The 17095-nt window shown below is 25.5% G+C and overlaps 6 protein-coding genes across 6 annotated transcripts; 4 read left to right on the forward strand and 2 right to left on the reverse strand.

Annotated features, from left to right (window-relative positions):
* Nucleotides 1-94: 94 nt before the first annotated feature.
* DICPUDRAFT_152989 (uncharacterized protein) lies at nucleotides 95-778 on the forward strand (the record flags this gene model as incomplete). The annotated part of the gene is made up of 1 exon (XM_003288668.1): nucleotides 95-778. One exon carries the CDS (start codon nucleotides 95-97, stop codon nucleotides 776-778), a length of 684 nt encoding a protein of 227 aa, XP_003288716.1.
* A 205-nt stretch (nucleotides 779-983) lies between these two features.
* On the forward strand, nucleotides 984-1810 carry DICPUDRAFT_92149 (uncharacterized protein). Its single transcript, XM_003288669.1, has one exon. It carries the CDS (start codon nucleotides 1034-1036, stop codon nucleotides 1745-1747), a length of 714 nt encoding a protein of 237 aa, XP_003288717.1. The 5' UTR covers nucleotides 984-1033; the 3' UTR covers nucleotides 1748-1810.
* Nucleotides 1811-2487: 677 nt separating this feature from the next.
* Nucleotides 2488-3168, forward strand: DICPUDRAFT_79505 (uncharacterized protein; the record flags this gene model as incomplete). Its single annotated transcript, XM_003288670.1, has 2 exons — nucleotides 2488-2575; nucleotides 2648-3168. 2 exons carry the CDS (start codon nucleotides 2488-2490, stop codon nucleotides 3166-3168), a joined length of 609 nt encoding a protein of 202 aa, XP_003288718.1.
* A 291-nt stretch (nucleotides 3169-3459) lies between these two features.
* DICPUDRAFT_152991 (uncharacterized protein) lies at nucleotides 3460-8891 on the reverse strand (the record flags this gene model as incomplete). Its single annotated transcript, XM_003288677.1, has 2 exons — nucleotides 3460-8182; nucleotides 8329-8891. The coding sequence occupies 2 exons, from the start codon at nucleotides 8889-8891 to the stop codon at nucleotides 3460-3462; spliced, it is 5286 nt and encodes a 1761-aa protein (XP_003288725.1).
* Nucleotides 8892-9562: 671 nt separating this feature from the next.
* DICPUDRAFT_79507 (uncharacterized protein) lies at nucleotides 9563-10990 on the forward strand (the record flags this gene model as incomplete). The annotated part of the gene is made up of 1 exon (XM_003288671.1): nucleotides 9563-10990. The coding sequence occupies one exon, from the start codon at nucleotides 9563-9565 to the stop codon at nucleotides 10988-10990; it is 1428 nt and encodes a 475-aa protein (XP_003288719.1).
* Nucleotides 10991-11635: 645 nt separating this feature from the next.
* DICPUDRAFT_15039 (uncharacterized protein) lies at nucleotides 11636-16182 on the reverse strand (the record flags this gene model as incomplete). Its single annotated transcript, XM_003288678.1, has 4 exons — nucleotides 11636-15375; nucleotides 15456-15710; nucleotides 15783-15916; nucleotides 15995-16182. Coding segments are annotated over 4 exons (4317 nt in total), but the record flags the coding sequence as incomplete, so codon positions are not given.
* Nucleotides 16183-17095: the final 913 nt, after the last annotated feature.

The raw sequence follows: 17095 nt of genomic DNA on the forward strand, positions 1-17095 counted from the left end.
ATTATTTTTATATAATATTTTTTTATAAAAAATAAAACTGCCAATATTAAATTTTTTTTTTTTTCAATTCAAATATATTAAAACAACTCAAATTATGAAAACTTACTTTCATACAAATAGAATTACTATCAATAATAAAAGTATAAACAAAAAATACAGAGTGACAATTAATTTAGAAAATGAATTAAATAATGAAGCTGCAGAGTTTATAAAAAAATTTCAACATTCCCCAAATCTAGATGGTTTATACTATGGAACAATTAAAATAAATGATAACAATAATCATTTTGAAGACGAAATTGCATGTTTCTTTATAATCTCCAAAGCTAACCAAAATAAGAGTTTAATCGAGCTATTGAAAGTGAATAACAATACAATTGATGGTTTAGAAAAATCTTTATTTTTAAAAGATATTTACATTGACCCTTTGTATAGTGGTAATTTATTTTATTTTATTTCAATTTTAAAGAGTTTAAAAATTTCACACCAATGCAAATATAAATCATTTTATATATCAACAAAATCAGGTTTAACTTCGACATGGATAAACCTAGAAAAAGTCGGCTTTAAAAGAGTATATGATAAAAACCCTAATAAGAATCAACCTACCAATACTCTAAACCACTGGGCATCAAAAGAAAAAAGCTTTTTATATAAATATGATATGAATGAAGCAAACAAAGATTGGGATGAACTTATAAACAATGCACTATCAACTGAATTTGAAATTTTTTGGAAACAATTCTCTAGTCAATACAATATAAAAAGTAAATTATAAATAATAAAAATTATTATAAAAAAAAATAAAACATAAAACAGATAAAAAAAAAGTGGGGGTGGGGTTATTAAAAAATTGTTTTTATCAAACTACAATAACCAGTAAAACACACAATTTTTTTTTTATGTGTTAATTTTAAACGCTCTATAAAGTTAATTGTAATTTTGTTTTTTTTGTTTTATTAAATTAAAATTATGATAATATTTTTTATTAAAATTTAAAAAAAAAATTTCTATTAAATATTGAAAAAAAAAAATGAAAAAAATAATACACAAAACAAATAAAATATATATAAATAATAAAATAAAACATGGGGAATTTACAATCACAATACAGGTCGAGAAATATTTCACCAAAGAAATGATGCAAATGATCCAAAATGTAAACCCTGATAATACTATGGATTTCTCGTCTATTAGTTTTCAAGATATATATAATAAAAAAATGCATATAGTAACAAGAGTAGATAATGAGATTGTAGCATACCATCAGCTCATTGATGCCCGCCATTGTTTGCTTAAAGATGTTCTATCGCGTATAAAAATTTCAAATGATGAAAAAGAAAACTACAATGTATTATTATATAACTTTTCCTGTGTAAATCCAAGATATAGAAACGGAAATCTATTTTGTTTTTTAAATTATATAGTTGCTTATAAATATGCTATTGAAAATGACTTTAGTTTTATTTCACAATTTGTAAGAGTGAATTCAACACTAATTAAATCGATTTCTGAAAAAAATGGTTTGAAGAAAATTGTGCCATCGTCATTTAGAATTAAAGATTGCTGGGACTCCTATTACTCAAATATTGACGTTCATTTATATTTAAGTGACAATTTAAAAAAAAATCCCACTCTTTCCACCTACACAATTAATAATTTATTAAATTTAGCCCTATTTAATGATAGAAATAATTTTTTTAATTTATTAAACAAAAATTTATTATTTAATCAGGGAAAATTATAATTTTAAAAAAATAAAAAAATAAAAAATAAAAAATAAAAATTATTTGAAATTTTCGAATTATCTAAAAAAAATTTTATTATAATATTACATTTTATTTCATTACTTTTTTATTAATCTGGAAATAATTTTATTGTATAGTATTTATCTTATTTTTTTATATGATTTTGTATATAATTTTAATTATTTTTATATTTTTTATATTTTTTTGTTATATTATAAATAAAATTATAATCTTCACCAGCAAAATAAATAATATTTAAATAAATATCTTTTTTTTTATACAAAAATCTTAATAGAAACATAATTTTTATATGCTTTTCCCAATATTATAAAATATCTTCGGTTAAAATTATTTTTTTTTTAATTTTTTTGGGATGAAACGAATTTTCTCGTGGTTTTTTACTTTTTTCATAACGCTTGCCAAAAAACAAAAAAAAAAAAAAGAAATTGTATTAAAAAAATGATATCGCCACTCTAGTGCACAATCATTTTTTTGCTTTATTTATTCCAAAGTCAAAAGAAATTTTTTTTTTTTTTGTTTTTTTTTTTTTTTTTTTTTCATATAATAATTAATTTTATTTTATTTTATTTTACATAATTTTATTTCTTATTTTAAATTTTTTTTTTTATCTTTCTTATTTCACGAAATTTAAACTATTATTATTTTCGGTGATCAATTTCTTTTTTTTTACAATTTAAAAAAGAGAGGGAACAATTAAACATAAAATAAATATATAAAAATGAATTTAAATATAAAACAAATCTTCACAATAATTTGTTCCGTTTTTTCAATTTTATCAGTAGTATTATCAATATCTGCTTTAAGAAGTATGATTTATCTTTATTTATTTTTATTATTTAAAATATATTAATTTATTTTTTACTAATTTTTTTATTCAGAACCTTTTCAAACTATAAATTATAATGGAACTATTTTTAAACCAGTAATTTATTCAGATTCAATTATTTATACAAATGATGTTTCAACAAGTGGTTATTTCCAACATTTTAATTCAGATCAATCAGTTGTATATATTCATGTTACATCAATTATTTCAGAAATTGTTTTATGTATTTATATTACTATAGTGTTTTATTATTTCACAAAACCAATGAGGGAAAAATATGAAACTATAGATTATGTAACATTGGTTCCTCCATTTGGTGCATTTGCATTATTAATAGCCGCATCTGCAGTAAGCAGAGATTTAAATGTAGATATTTGTGAAGATATTGGTCAATGTGTAAACTTTAAATTAAAATCAAACCATCAAACAATAATAGGTGATACTGGTTTAACATACAATAGCTATTCTAAAAGCTCAATTGGTTATAACTTAATTATTACCTCCACTGTTATGGCTGGTTTAGGTTTTGCTTGTAATTTAGCTAGATTTTATTTATTAAAAAATAGAATATAACATTAAATTAACTAAAAAAAATAAAATAAAATAATAAAAAAGTTTAAAAAATTATTTATCTTTTTGTTTCTTTAATAGGAAAATAAAATAAATCTCATGTTATAGAATACAAATAACTTTACAAATACCCATTTTCACGAATTTAATATGCAATAAGTTTGTGATCTATCTAATATTAAAAAATATAATTTATAATTTATATAATAAATTTATTATATATTTTTCTTTTTATAAAACAAATAAAACTATTTATTTTTATTTATTTTATTTTCTTTTTATTTGTTTTATTTTTTATATTGGTGAATGCATACCCAACTTAGTATCAAATTCTAATCTAGATTCTAGTTGAAGGTCATCAAACCAATTTTTATATTTTCTTTTTACAAATTCGTCGATTATTATAACAAAGAAGGCCCAACAGAATAATACAACATATAATTCCCAAGATACTTCACCCAATAAATGAATACCGTCGATAACTTTAAGTGAAATAAAGGAAAAGGCAATTTGAAGTGAGATACAGAGAATGGCCATTGCAATCCAAATATAATTTCTGAGAGGGTTAAATTTGAGGATGCTCTGAGTGTGATGAATAAAGCTAATACTTGTTATACAGAGATAATATACAAAAGCAAACATCATAATGTTTTGAGATACCAACAAAGCGGATGAGTACGATATACCATTTGTTTTCCAATTTGATAAATCTGCACCAAAAATATTTGCCCAGCTTGCACCAGTTAGGGAGTGAAGAGACCAAAGGAAAAAGAATGCTGTTAACAAAATGGATGGAACTAATCTAATTGCAATATATTGAGCAAATGTTGGAATATGTTTAAATTCAGAGTTGTTCTTTGGACTTATGGTTGTCATTACATCTTTATCCTCTGGTGTGGCTAATAATGAAAAGCCTAATATTGGAATTATTATAAACTCTAACCACATTAATTGGAGACCTGTTAATGGGACTTGACCTACAACGCCATCATGTGAAAGGCTTACAGCCAAAATACCACCAACGAGTGTCATTAATACTAATGCCATGCTAGCACTTAAAATAAACAATAAACATTGTCTAGTATTTGTTAGCAACTGTCTTCCGACGTGGAAAAATTTAAGCATTTCATTGAAATCGGTTCTACGATGGAAAACCAATGAGCATGGAAGTGATGTAAGATCGCAGCACAAACTGTGAGTTGATGGATATTCGGAAGGTACACGCTTAGTTCCAGCTATAGCATGAAGTGGAAGGGATGGATCTTTTGAAGTACCGCTGAGAGTATTATCAGTTGGAGTTTCGAAAAAGTTTCTAGAGGTCAATAATGGCAATGGATCACCTTTATTTAATGGTTGATTTAAACAACGTGGTACAGCGGGCTCTAAACCAAATGCCAAATCAGATTGACAAAAGATTGAAGTATTATCATAGTTTAAGGATGAACCAACACAGCATACTACTTCGCCATTTTCTTGAAGAATACGAATCATCTCTTTGGTATTATCTTTGGTGCAATCTGAGAACATTGGTACCAATAGCGGAACATTATCTACCTCTTCCAAGTGTTGTCTAATCATTGATATACCCTTTGGGAGACGAGATGGACCATCAGTGGTAGGAGCATTATTAACTTCGTTTGGTTCGGGATCGCGTAATGAGATACAACAGTTCCAATCGGTTTCTAAACCCAATCTATTTACAAATGAATTACTAGTTCTACGGTCTTCAGCTGAGAAATAAACAAAACGAATACCAGCAGCACGTAACACTTCAACAAAGTGGTTTGCATGAGATTTTGGTAAAACTCTCATACCAACCATACCGATGAAAATTTGGTTCATTTGTAACTTTTCCAATACGTCAATATCTTCTAAATTTGTTGGATAACATAGTTCATCACCTGCAAATGAATCACCTAAACTGCTTCCATGATTATTTTTTATTCTATATGATTCTTCCATTGGTCCCAATAAACTAGTATCAAATGAATTATTTCTTGAATTTTCGAAATTATTTAATGATTTTGATAATACATTAATATTAACATCATTATTATCATTATCACTATTATTATTGTTATTAATATTATTAATATTATTAATATTATTAATATTATTATTATTGTTTTTGTTGTTTTTATTATTACTATTGTTTATATCTTTTGATTTTTTATCTTTTTTCTTTTCTCTATCTTTAACTTTTTCATTTTCTTTTTCTTTTTCTTTTTCTTTTTTATCTTTTTTGCTTTGTTTTCTAAATTTAATTTTTGGACTAAATGGAGATTTTGATTTTTTATTTGTTGATTTTGATTTATTATTTTCAACAACTTCATCCTTAACATTATCTTCAGTTTCGCTGTTACTGGTATAATCTGACTCGTCATTTTCATTTTCGTACTCTTCGATATCTACCGATCTATCACTTGCTAGTTCATCATAATCATTTGTTCTGTTGTTTTCAATTTTCTTGATAATAACATTTGATGATGAATCTGATATGTCATTTTCTGAATTTTCATCACTTTCACCCTCTGAATCTATAATAGTAACTCTTTTAATTGGTTCATTTTGTTTTTCATCAGATACTTCTTGATTTTCATTTTCTTGTTCTTGCTCTTGCTCTTGATCATTACCAGTAATTGGTGATAATGGTGGTGTTAAGAGTTCATTTTCTATATTGTTTTTATTATTGTTTTTATCTTTTGGCTTTAAAAATTTATTACTTGATGATAAAAATGATGAAGAGAATTTTGGTAGTCTTTTCTTTTTCTTTGGTTTTGGTGTTTGGATTGGTGTTGGACCGCTTGAACCTGGTAATGGTGAGGCAACAAAAATTGTTGGAATACCTTCTGAAACATTTAATTTTGATTGATCAATATTCTTTGAAGTTAATAAAACTCTTAAACTATTATCGCCAACTGATTTACTGTTCTTTCTATGATTGACATTTGAGACAACACTTAAATTGTTATTATTATTATTACTATTTAGGTTATTACTATTATTATTATTACTATTACCATTACTATTATTATTATTATCACCATTTTCATCTTCAGTACCATTATTATCAAATCTAACATCAACTAATGGACTATTAACATTACCAGAAATAAATAATTTTTTGAAATAAGACTCAATAGGTTTATATGCAAAACAAATTGTATTTAAACTTTCATTTGAACCCCACTTATTAAAAATTTGTTTGATTTTTTCCTTTTCTGTATCGGTAAAGCTTTTAATTGATTCTCCATCATAATATAATTGACAATGTTCAAGAACCAAATCTGTACTACCTTTAGTTAATAATTGTAAAGTATCTGAATTTCTTTCTTTGCTAACCAACGATATCATAAATGGTGAAGAATCTTCATGTTGAGATGATGATGGTAAAGTAGCTGGTGTTTTTTTATGTGATTGGGTAAGAGTGTGTATTTCTTTTAATCTACTATATTGATTTAAAGCTTCCTCAGAGAAACCAATTTCTTTTGCCAATAAACAAAGGCACTGTGAGTTTGAATCTGAACTTGACTCACGGTCACGAATTAATTGTAATTTGGATGCTTGGTCTTGTGAAAAAATTTGACTACTACTGTGTGGTAAACATTGGTGTTGTTGATCACTTGTTGGTGGAACTTTAACCTCGGAATATAATCTACAAGTACGATTTAATAAGCAATCTAAACCCAATGGCTTTAATGAGCTGATGTGTTCACGCCAGTCGTTATCATTAAAGCTGATACTATATTGAGTATGAGAGTATTCAGATGATAACTCTAATCTAACAGGTTCATCTTTTAGGAAACAGACTTCTCCAACGGTATTAACTGGTTCTGATACTACACCCTCCTTATCGATACAGCAAATTACGGTAGTGCTTGCAATACTATGCAATAATTTTGATGAGTGAGAGAAAGCTACATGTTTAGTGCTAACTATGGCACCCCAATAAGTCTTCATTAATTTGAATGGTATATCTGGAATTTTATCATCGTTATACTCAGTATCGAAATTTAAAGCTGGATGATCGTCACTGATTTCACCCTTTAATGAACGTTCTTGTAATACGTCATAGAGAGCTAAAAGTTTTGCATGGCCAATTGAATATGTGATTAACAATAGAATACATGGTAACATTATAAATGAAAATGCTATAATTAAATTGACTTGTCTAATAATTAAAAGGTCGACCAAATCACGGTCATTTTGAAAAATTGATCTAAATATATTTGCAAGCATTGAAACACATACTGAGGCCCATAAAAATCTCTCGATTACAACATAGATGTAGTTAATAGCATTGACCACAGGGTTGGATGGTCTTGCTTTACTTGGTTCATCGATTGACATTGAAATTTGGTCAAAACATGGGGTTTCTGTTAAAAGGAAACAAGAACGTCCAGAGTTATAGAGCTTTTGAGCAATTTGAGCTACTTCATCTTTATCCTTATCTGGTGAGACTTGTAAAAGTTTTTGCTGTAATAGATCTGATGAATAAATTTCCCCTTTAGCTAAATGGATCTCTTTGAAGTCGGTTTCAATGCATTTTAATGGAACTTGCACTTTTTCTCCTTCTCTCAATGATGCCAAATCACCCTCTACCAAAATCGATAATGGTATTTTCTTCCATACCTCATCTCTGCATACTGACATTAAGGAAATTGAATCTGATACAGTTGTAACACCATTCTCTAAAGTATCACCAAATTTCTCATATCTCTTTAAATGACCCCTTGCCTTTGAAATTGTTTCATTGTGCTCTAGTTTTTGTTCTCTAATTACCATATAGAAGTGGAATATTATGAAAATTAACAATAACCCTGCGGACAATATAATATAAACTGCTTGAAACCCTTTTTCGTGTCTCAAACCATAAGCTACAACTAATAAAATAACACCCAATAAATATAATATTGGTGTAACCCTAAATAATTCCTTTTTAAATATTTTCTTTGTTTCGAATGGATTAAATAATTCTTTTTCATTTAATAAATTTTCAACTAAATTTTTTAATGTTCTAAATGTGAAAAAAATTATTATTAACATTTGTTTGATATAATACCTATGATTATGATTATGATTATGATTATGATTATGATTATGATTATGATTATGATTATGATTATGATTATGATTATGATTATGATTATGAAAATAACCTACTCTTTAGCTTGAAGTGAAGTTAAACCTTTTTCTGAATGTTGATGAATTCTTTGATTATCGCTGTAAGTATCGTGAAATGATACACTAATTTCATCATCTTTATTTTTTGATAAATCACAACTATTTCTTGCAGTTGCACCTTTTGAATTATTTTGTTGCTGTTGTTGCTGTTGATTATTTCCTTGGCTATAACTTCTAGCATGACTTAAACCTGATCCACCATGATTACCGCTTTGTCTACTTTTATCAATATAAATAATATTATCATGGCCTCCTGCATCAATTAAACTACCATAGCTATAATTATATCCTATACTATTTGAATTTAAATTATTATTACTAAGATTATAAACTATAGTTGGTGTGCTAACCTCCTGTTGTCTATTTCCTTTCTCTTCAATATTTGCACCATTATTATTATTATTATTATTATTATTACTATTATTGTTGTTTCCGATATTATTGCTGTTATTATTATTGTTGTTATTGTTATTGTTATTATTATTATTGTTTTCTAAATTATTATTAATATTATTATTAAATGGAGTGTTACTATCACCCATTTTATAATTTATTTTTATTCTCTGATATGTTATATCATTTAATTTTATATAAATAATATTTTAATATTTTTTTTGAAAAAAAAAAATAATATTTATTTGTATTTAAAAGCTAAAAAATATCTTATGAAAAAAAAAAAATTTTAAAATTTATAAATAAATATAAAAAAATATTCAAAAAAAAAACGAAAAAAAAAAAAAAAATAAAAATTATTTTTTTATAAATATTTATTTAAATTTTATTTAATTTTTAAAAAATAAAGATTAATTTTATTATTTAAAATTAAATTTATATTATTTTAAAAATAAACTCAAATGTAATCTTAATATAGATTTTTTTTTAAAAAAAAAGAACTGTTTCATTTCCAAAATAAAAAGTGATCGTATTATTATATTAAGATCATAAAAATAATAATCATCTATACTTCAAATAAAAAGATATAATTTTGGGGGGAGGGGGTAACATAAGTGATTATTTATATGATTTTGAGTCTAATGGTGTCTTTATTTAAAAATAATTAAAAAAATAAAATAAAAAAAAATTAAAAAAAAAAAAAATTAAAAAAAAAACGAAATTTTAATTTTTTTTTTTTTTTTATTTTAAATAACATAAAACGAAAGATTTGTTTATAGAAATAATGGCAAAACCAAATCAAACTAGTGAAAAAAAAGAAATGGTTTCCGTAACCAAATCCACCCCAAATAAAAATAATAAAAAAGAAGTTGTTGCTACTACCATTCCAAATAAAAATAAAAATAATAATAAAAAAGATGATAAAAAAGTAGATACAGCTCCAACTAAAGATATTAAAAAAGTAGAAACTGCCCCAACTAAAGAAAATAAAAAAGAAGTTGTTGCAACCAACACTATAGCTAAAAAAATAAATAAAAGAAAAGAACCTGAAGTTAAAGAACAAACCAAAGAAATCAAAGAAACTAAAGAAGTCAAAGAAACTAAAGAAGTCAAAGAGACTAAAGCCAAAAATGTTACAGAGAAAATCAATGTAAATAAAGATAATAAAAAACAACAACCACAAAAAAAGCAAAAAACAGAAACACCAAAACCAGTTGAAGAACCAAAGAAAGAAAATACAGTCACCACCACCACCACCATTACAGAGAAACCAAAAACAGAGCAACCAACATTCTCCATTTTTGATTCTTTAAAAAAATTAGATACCGAAACAGTTTCAACCAATGTTACCTCAACCACTGCTACCTCAACCACTGCAACTCCAAATAAAAATAAAAAATCAAACACTGAACCAAAAAATGAATTATTAAATAAAGCATTTTCAACTAGCAATGAATATTCAGAACCAAATATTAAAGAGATGAAAGAAAAAGTCGATACAGTTTTAAAAGAAATTAAAGATAATTCACCAAAAGAAAAAGAAAGAAAAGAACAAAAAGAAAAAACCAAAAAATTAAAAGAATCAGAAAAACTACGTGAAAAGCAAAACCCACGTACAGTATTTGTTTCAAATATTAAATTGGAGAATGCCAATGAAAAAGATATTAAAAGTAAATTTATAGAGTTTGGTAAAATCGAATCAGTTCGTTTCCGTTCAATTCCAATTTCAAGTATAGATGCCAATCGTAAAGAAACCTTTATTAAAAAACAATTCCACGAGAAACGTGACACATGTAATGCATATATCGTATTCGACACTGAAGCCAGCGCCAAGAAAGCAGTTGATTCAATGAATGGTAAAGAGCTTTTCGGCAAGCATATTCGTGTAGATTTAGCATCCCACAAACCATCAAAAGATTCCGATGCCAAGTGTGTTTTCGTTGGTAATGTTCCATATGAAATCGAAGAAGAAGAATTGTTTTTATTATTCAATACTACTTTTGGCGAAGTTTTAAGTGTACGTATCGTTCGTGATCAACACTCTAATATTGGTAAAGGTTTTGGTTATGTCAATTTCAACACAGAAAAAGCTGCTACCACCGCTATTGATGCAAAAACTTTGAAATTAGGTAACAGAGAAATTAGAATTTTCCCAACTAAACAAAATCCTAAAAAAGGTAAAACCATTAAAGAAAAAAAGAAATTAGAAAAGAGAATTCCATCAAAAAGAGTCGAAAAAACAAAATAAAACAGTATAAAAATAAAAATAAAAAATATAATTTTAAAATAAAAAAAAAAAAATATACCAATGGCTAAATAAATATTTATTAAATAGTTTTGTATTTATATTTTTAAATTAAATGTATATATGTTTATAAATAATAAAAAAAAAATATTTTATAGTATTTTTAAATAAATAAATAAAAAAAGGATCTATTAAACTTATTTTAATTTAATGTCTCTTTTTTTTCTTTTTTTTATTATTATTATTATGGTTTTTGTTATTATTACTATTATTGTTATTATTAATATTTGATGGTTGGTTAGACTCTGTCGAGTTACTCTCATCGTTATTATCGGAAATAGTTTCATTACAATTTTCTTCTTTAATATCTTGGTTATTCTCTTCTTCTTTAACATCGTCTTTGGGTTCTTCATTAACCTGTGTAGTTTCTTTATTTATGTCATCTGGTTTAACTCCATTTTCTAAATTGGTTTCCTTTTTCTCCTCTTGGACATTAATTATTTCGTTAGTTTCTTCATGTTGTTCATTATCTTTTTGACTAACCTCTTTATCTTGTTTAAATTCATCCTGTTTAATTTCACCTTGATTGGCTTCACCATGATCAGCTTCATCTTGCTTGATTTCATCTTGCTTGTTTTCGTCTTGTTTGATTTCATCTTGCTTGATTTCATCTTGTTTAGGTTCATCTTGTTTAGATTCATCCTGTTTAATCTCACCTTGGTTGGCTTCACCCTGATCAGTTTCATCTTGCTTGATTTCATCTTGCTTGGTTTCATTTTGTTTGATTTCTCCTTGCATGATTTCATCCTGTTTGATTTCATCTTGCTTGGTTTCACCTTCATATTGCTCAATTTTATCTTGTTTAATTTCGTCCACTTCTTTTAGATCACTGATAATATCTTGTCTAATTTCATTATTTTTTTCTTCTTTAAATTGAATATTCTCATCTTGTTTAATTTCTACAATCTCTTCTTTTGGTTTTTCTTTAGCCTTTTGCTCTTCTTTTAATTCTTTTTGTTCTTTTTTATTAAGAGGCTTTTTTAAATCTGAAAATGGGTTTTCATCAAAAACATTGTTGTTATCATTATTACCACTTTCAGTATTGTCCAATTTTAAATCTAATTTTCCATCAAAAACTGAACTAAATAAATCGAGTTTTTTACTGCCATTGCTATTATTATCATCGATTCTATATTCTAAAATATCACGTAGTGGTGAAGAGAGTCTACTTTTTGGTTTTGCTAAATTATTATTTTGTTTTGATGATTTGTTTCTATTATTCTCTTCATCAATTACCATTGCCAAAGGATGTGAGTGTGATGAAACATCAACTGGAGTAATTGTACGTGCTGGTGGAGTATTTGGAATTGAATAGGTCGAGGAGGTAGCTTGAAATTCGCCATTATAATTGCTGCTAATTTTATTTTCATATTCGTTATCTCCAAATTCGATTTCGCTGTCCAGTTTATTTTCATCTGCTATTTTAAATGATTTATCACTTGATAGTTGAATTGAATCGTCATCTGGATCTTTTTCGCCCAATAAAGCATAAATTTGACGCATTTTACTTGCTCTAACATCGTCACGAGCTCTTTCTAAAAATTGTTTTGCTTTGTTACATTGACTAGTCTCCTCGAACACCATTTCGACATTCCAAGTAGTTGGATGTGATGTTACCTTTAGAATGGATGGATCTCTGTGCGAAATTTCAATCTCTAATCTTTGTAATGGTGCAATATGAACAATGATACCATATAAACCTTTGTTGTTATGGCCACCAATAACTGTAATGTTTTGAGGTGGATTAATACCATTGCTACCTCCCAAAGGTGTGGAGACTGGATCAACCGCTAAAAGTAAATTGTGGAATAGAACACCAAATTGTTTATTCTTCTTTCTTGGGGTTGCAGTACCCAATGATGGTGGTGTGATGGATGGAGTTGGTTTTTCGTAATGATAGTATTCGATGATATCATAAAAGCTTTCTTCGCCACCAATATCTAAATTGAACCAAAACTTTTCTCTTACCATTGGAGTTGGTGGTTGTTTAAGTGGTAAAAGGTTATCCTTTTTACGAAGCAATGTGAATTTCAATTCCCTAAGTACTAAAAATTGTTGAATAGCCTTTTGGGTTCTTTCTAATTCGCCAGATGGCAAACGATGTGGTAAAGATAAACGGGTTACTAATTTCTCTGGGATTGGAAGAATGAGTGCAACATCATTTATTAATTGTTCAAATATAATTTGCTTATAGGTTTTGATCTCTTCCTCAAAAATTTCCAAAAATACATCTGATAATGGCCCTCTTAAAAAGTCCCTTAAATTATCGGTAACTGTAATATAAGCCTGTTCCAAAAGCAATGCTTGAGTCTCTGTAAGCTTGGATGATGAATCTGATGAATAGACCAACTCTTTTAAAATTAATAAGGTCATTTGTAAAGTTATTAACCTAAATTGATTACTTTTAACCAATACCATAAATAATGAATTGATTAGTTTTCTAGTGAAATCTTTTTGGCTTGATTCTGGTACTGGTATAAATGCCTCTTCCTCATCTGACTCTTCATTATTATTGCCACTATTATTATTGTTATTGTTATTATTATTAATATTATTACTATTTATACTATTACTTAAATTTATTTTATTTTTTAAATTTAAAATTTCTTTTTCTTTTTCATCACATTCGTCATTACCTTCATCAGTTTTTGTAGTTTCAATTTCTAACTCTCCAAACAATGATGATGATGTTGGTGATTGTTGTTTAAATATATTCTTTTCTTCTTTGACTGATTCGTAAATATTTGGATTGTATAATAAAGATTTTGTATATGATTCTGATCTTGATCTATTATGGCCAATATTAATTGGTAATGATGCTGACATCTTATTACTATTTATTTGCTTTTGTTTATTTTTAAATAACAATTGATTATTCTTTGTTGGTGATGTTGTTGAAATTATTAAATCTTGATTATTATTATTAATATTATTATTATTATTGTTGTTGTTGTTGTTGTTGTTGACAGATATATTGGTTTGTTCTGGTGATAATAAACTATCTAATAGTTTTTTTGCTTTTGCTAAACGATATGGTAAAATACCACCTCTTTCTAAAATTTTTGGGTCAATATTTTGATTCTTTAGAAATGAATACATCATTATAACTACACCAAATGTTTCCCTGTCGTTATTAATAAATTTTAATAATGACTCTTTAAATTCATTTCTATTAAATTTAAATCTTCTTTTTGTTAAATTGGAAACAATTTCATTTGATGTTGTATTTGTATTTGATGTATTATTATTGTTGCTACTATTATTATTATTACTATTATTAATTGGTGATGTTGAAACTGGTGAATTATTATCTTGATTAACCATTTCATTTGTTGAAATTTCTGAACTATTATCACCAAACACAACAATTGGTGGTGGTGATCCCTGTGGTGTTAAATTATTATTGTTGTTGCTATTACTATTACTATTGTTATCCTCTAAACTATTAACACTATTAACATTACTTTCAATAGAACTTGACAATTGTTGTGGTCTATTGCTATTATGTGCATTAATGGTATTGTTATTACTATTATTAACGGGTGGTGTAGTACCAGGTGTATTATTTAAATTACCAGTGGATTGTTGCAATGGTCTTCTAGTTGTACCAAATAATCTTGAAATATTATATTTTTTAGGGGTGTTTGGTGAAGAGGAAGCAGATGATATCATTGAAGATGAAGGCCTGAAACCGCTGTTTGGTGGTGAAATATCCTCGTCATCGGTGCTATTGATACCACCCAAGTCTGGATCAGAAATACTTTGTCCATTTTTTAAAGCCTCTAAAGATTCTAAATTTGGAAATGATGAGAATCTACGAATACTACTGTAGTGTCTGCGAGAAGTTCCAATCGATGATAATGGTGGGGGAGCACGGGTTTGGGTTGTAAATAATTGAGTTTGTGCAGGTGTAGCAGTAAGCAATGCACTCGATACAGTATCTAATAAAGGTTTATACGAAAAAATGTGGAATATTTGTGCCAATAAAAACAATGCTAATGTTGGAGTTAAACGATCCTCTAAGTCTGGGTTCTTTGATGGATCAATTAAACTGCCAATGAAAACTGGAAATATAAGATATTGAATAAATTGCTCTGCCAAAACTATGTTCATCGATTCAAATCCCAAATTAAAAATATCGTGCAAATAATAAAATTGATCGGTCAATTCATCAACATAGTTTTTTAAATGATTGATATTATCGTGACTGGATTTCTCTAAAATACCAGATAAATTTATGCAATGTCTTCTAATAAACCAAACAATATTTGAAAAATAGGGTACTGCTGTTGAATTTATAATGTATTCCCTCATTTCTTTGTTTTCGACTTTAAAAATAAATAAATAAAAAAGTTAGTATCAAATATATAATACCACTGTACCAAAACTATAACTATTGAATAATTACCTTTAAATATATTTAATGTTAATGTTCTAACTGCAATTCTAATCATAGTTTCTTTATTATTAATAAATTTAATAGCCTCGGTATATAATGGAAAATCTTTTTCATTATGATTAAAGAAAAAATTAACCGTATTCTTATCTAATTTTAATGATAATGCTTTTAAAAATGAAATATAATAATCTAGAACCTCCTCACTTGAAAAATCAAATTTGTGAATAATGATTTCATTTATATAATTATTTGATAATAAGAAATCTATAATAAAAAAAAAGAGATTAGTATATTATTTTTTAAAGTTTGTATTCCTCTATTAAATCTATATCTTACAGATTGAATTATCATTCCTTAAATTTTCTACTAAAATACTTAATGTTTGTAATAATTGAATTGTTACTTCATTAGATGTTTTCTGTGCTAAAAATGATAAAAAAAATCCCATTATATTCTTTTCAATAAAGAAGCTATAATAATTAAAAATAATAATATATTAGAATTTGTATTGATTATCCACTATTATTATTATTATTATGTATACATACTCAAAAAATAAAATATCGTGTTGATCACCCCAAATCATAACTTCTGCAATTTGCCTAAGGGTCTCTACTACTAAGCTTTTATTCTTTTGGTTTATAGTTTGGTTATTCTTTAAGGTATTGTGCAAATACCTTAAATTTTCAATTGAAAATTTATTTTTAGGTTTTAAAATTGATGAAAATATATTCATTTTATTTATTTATATATATATGGTTTTTTGAATATGTATTGTTGATAAGTTTTTTATTTTATATATAAGGTGTGTTTGTGTGTGGGCTATTAAGTGATAATGGGTTTATAATAAATAAATAAATAAATAAGTAATATAATAAATAACTATAAAATTTTGTTTTTTTTTTTTTTTTTATTCTTTTTTCATTGCGACACTATTTTATAAATATTAAATAACTATATCTATTTTATTTTTAATGATATGGTTTTTCTTTTTTTTTTTTTTAAAAAACTACTACAATTATTATAATATAATGTTATATTATTATTATTAATCTACTATTTAGCTTATTGCAACTATTATTTTATTTATGATATATAAATGTGTGTGTTTAAAATAATAGTACTATATATTTATTTATATTTATTTATTGTGTTTAATATATTTTATCTTGAAATACAACTAATAAAAAATAAAAATAAAATATAAAAAAAATAAAATTTAAAAAAAATTAAAAAAAAAAAAAAAAAAAAAAAATATATTACAATTTTTTTTTTATTTATTATTTATTTTTATTTATTATTTTTTTTATTTTATTTTTAAATATGATAGTTATTGATACTTAATTATTATTACTATTAATATTGATATTTTATAAGGGATATTGATCAAAATGGCAAGTCAAAATGGAGACTGCACCTAAATTAATGAGCTCTTCCTACTGCAAAAAAAAAAAATTATAAAAAAATTAAAAAAAATTAAAAAAATTAAAAAAATTAAAAAAATAAAAAAAAACAAAAAAAAAATAAATAAATATTTTTTTTCTTATTTAAAATATTCGGTGTTTAAATAAAAATATAGGAATTGTATTTTTTTACCATTTATAATCATATTTTTGTTTTATTATCATCTCGATCTTTCTTTTTTTTGT

The sequence above is a fragment of the Dictyostelium purpureum genome (genome assembly GCF_000190715.1).
Source record: "Dictyostelium purpureum unplaced genomic scaffold DICPUscaffold_144, whole genome shotgun sequence".
In the NCBI taxonomy this organism is placed as follows: Eukaryota; Evosea; class Eumycetozoa; order Dictyosteliales; family Dictyosteliaceae; genus Dictyostelium; species Dictyostelium purpureum.

Excerpts from the sequence above, each read along its gene's own strand:
- DICPUDRAFT_92149 (XM_003288669.1), top strand. The coding sequence starts at position 1,034 with ATGAAAAAAATAATACACAAAACAAATAAAATATATATAAATAATAAA.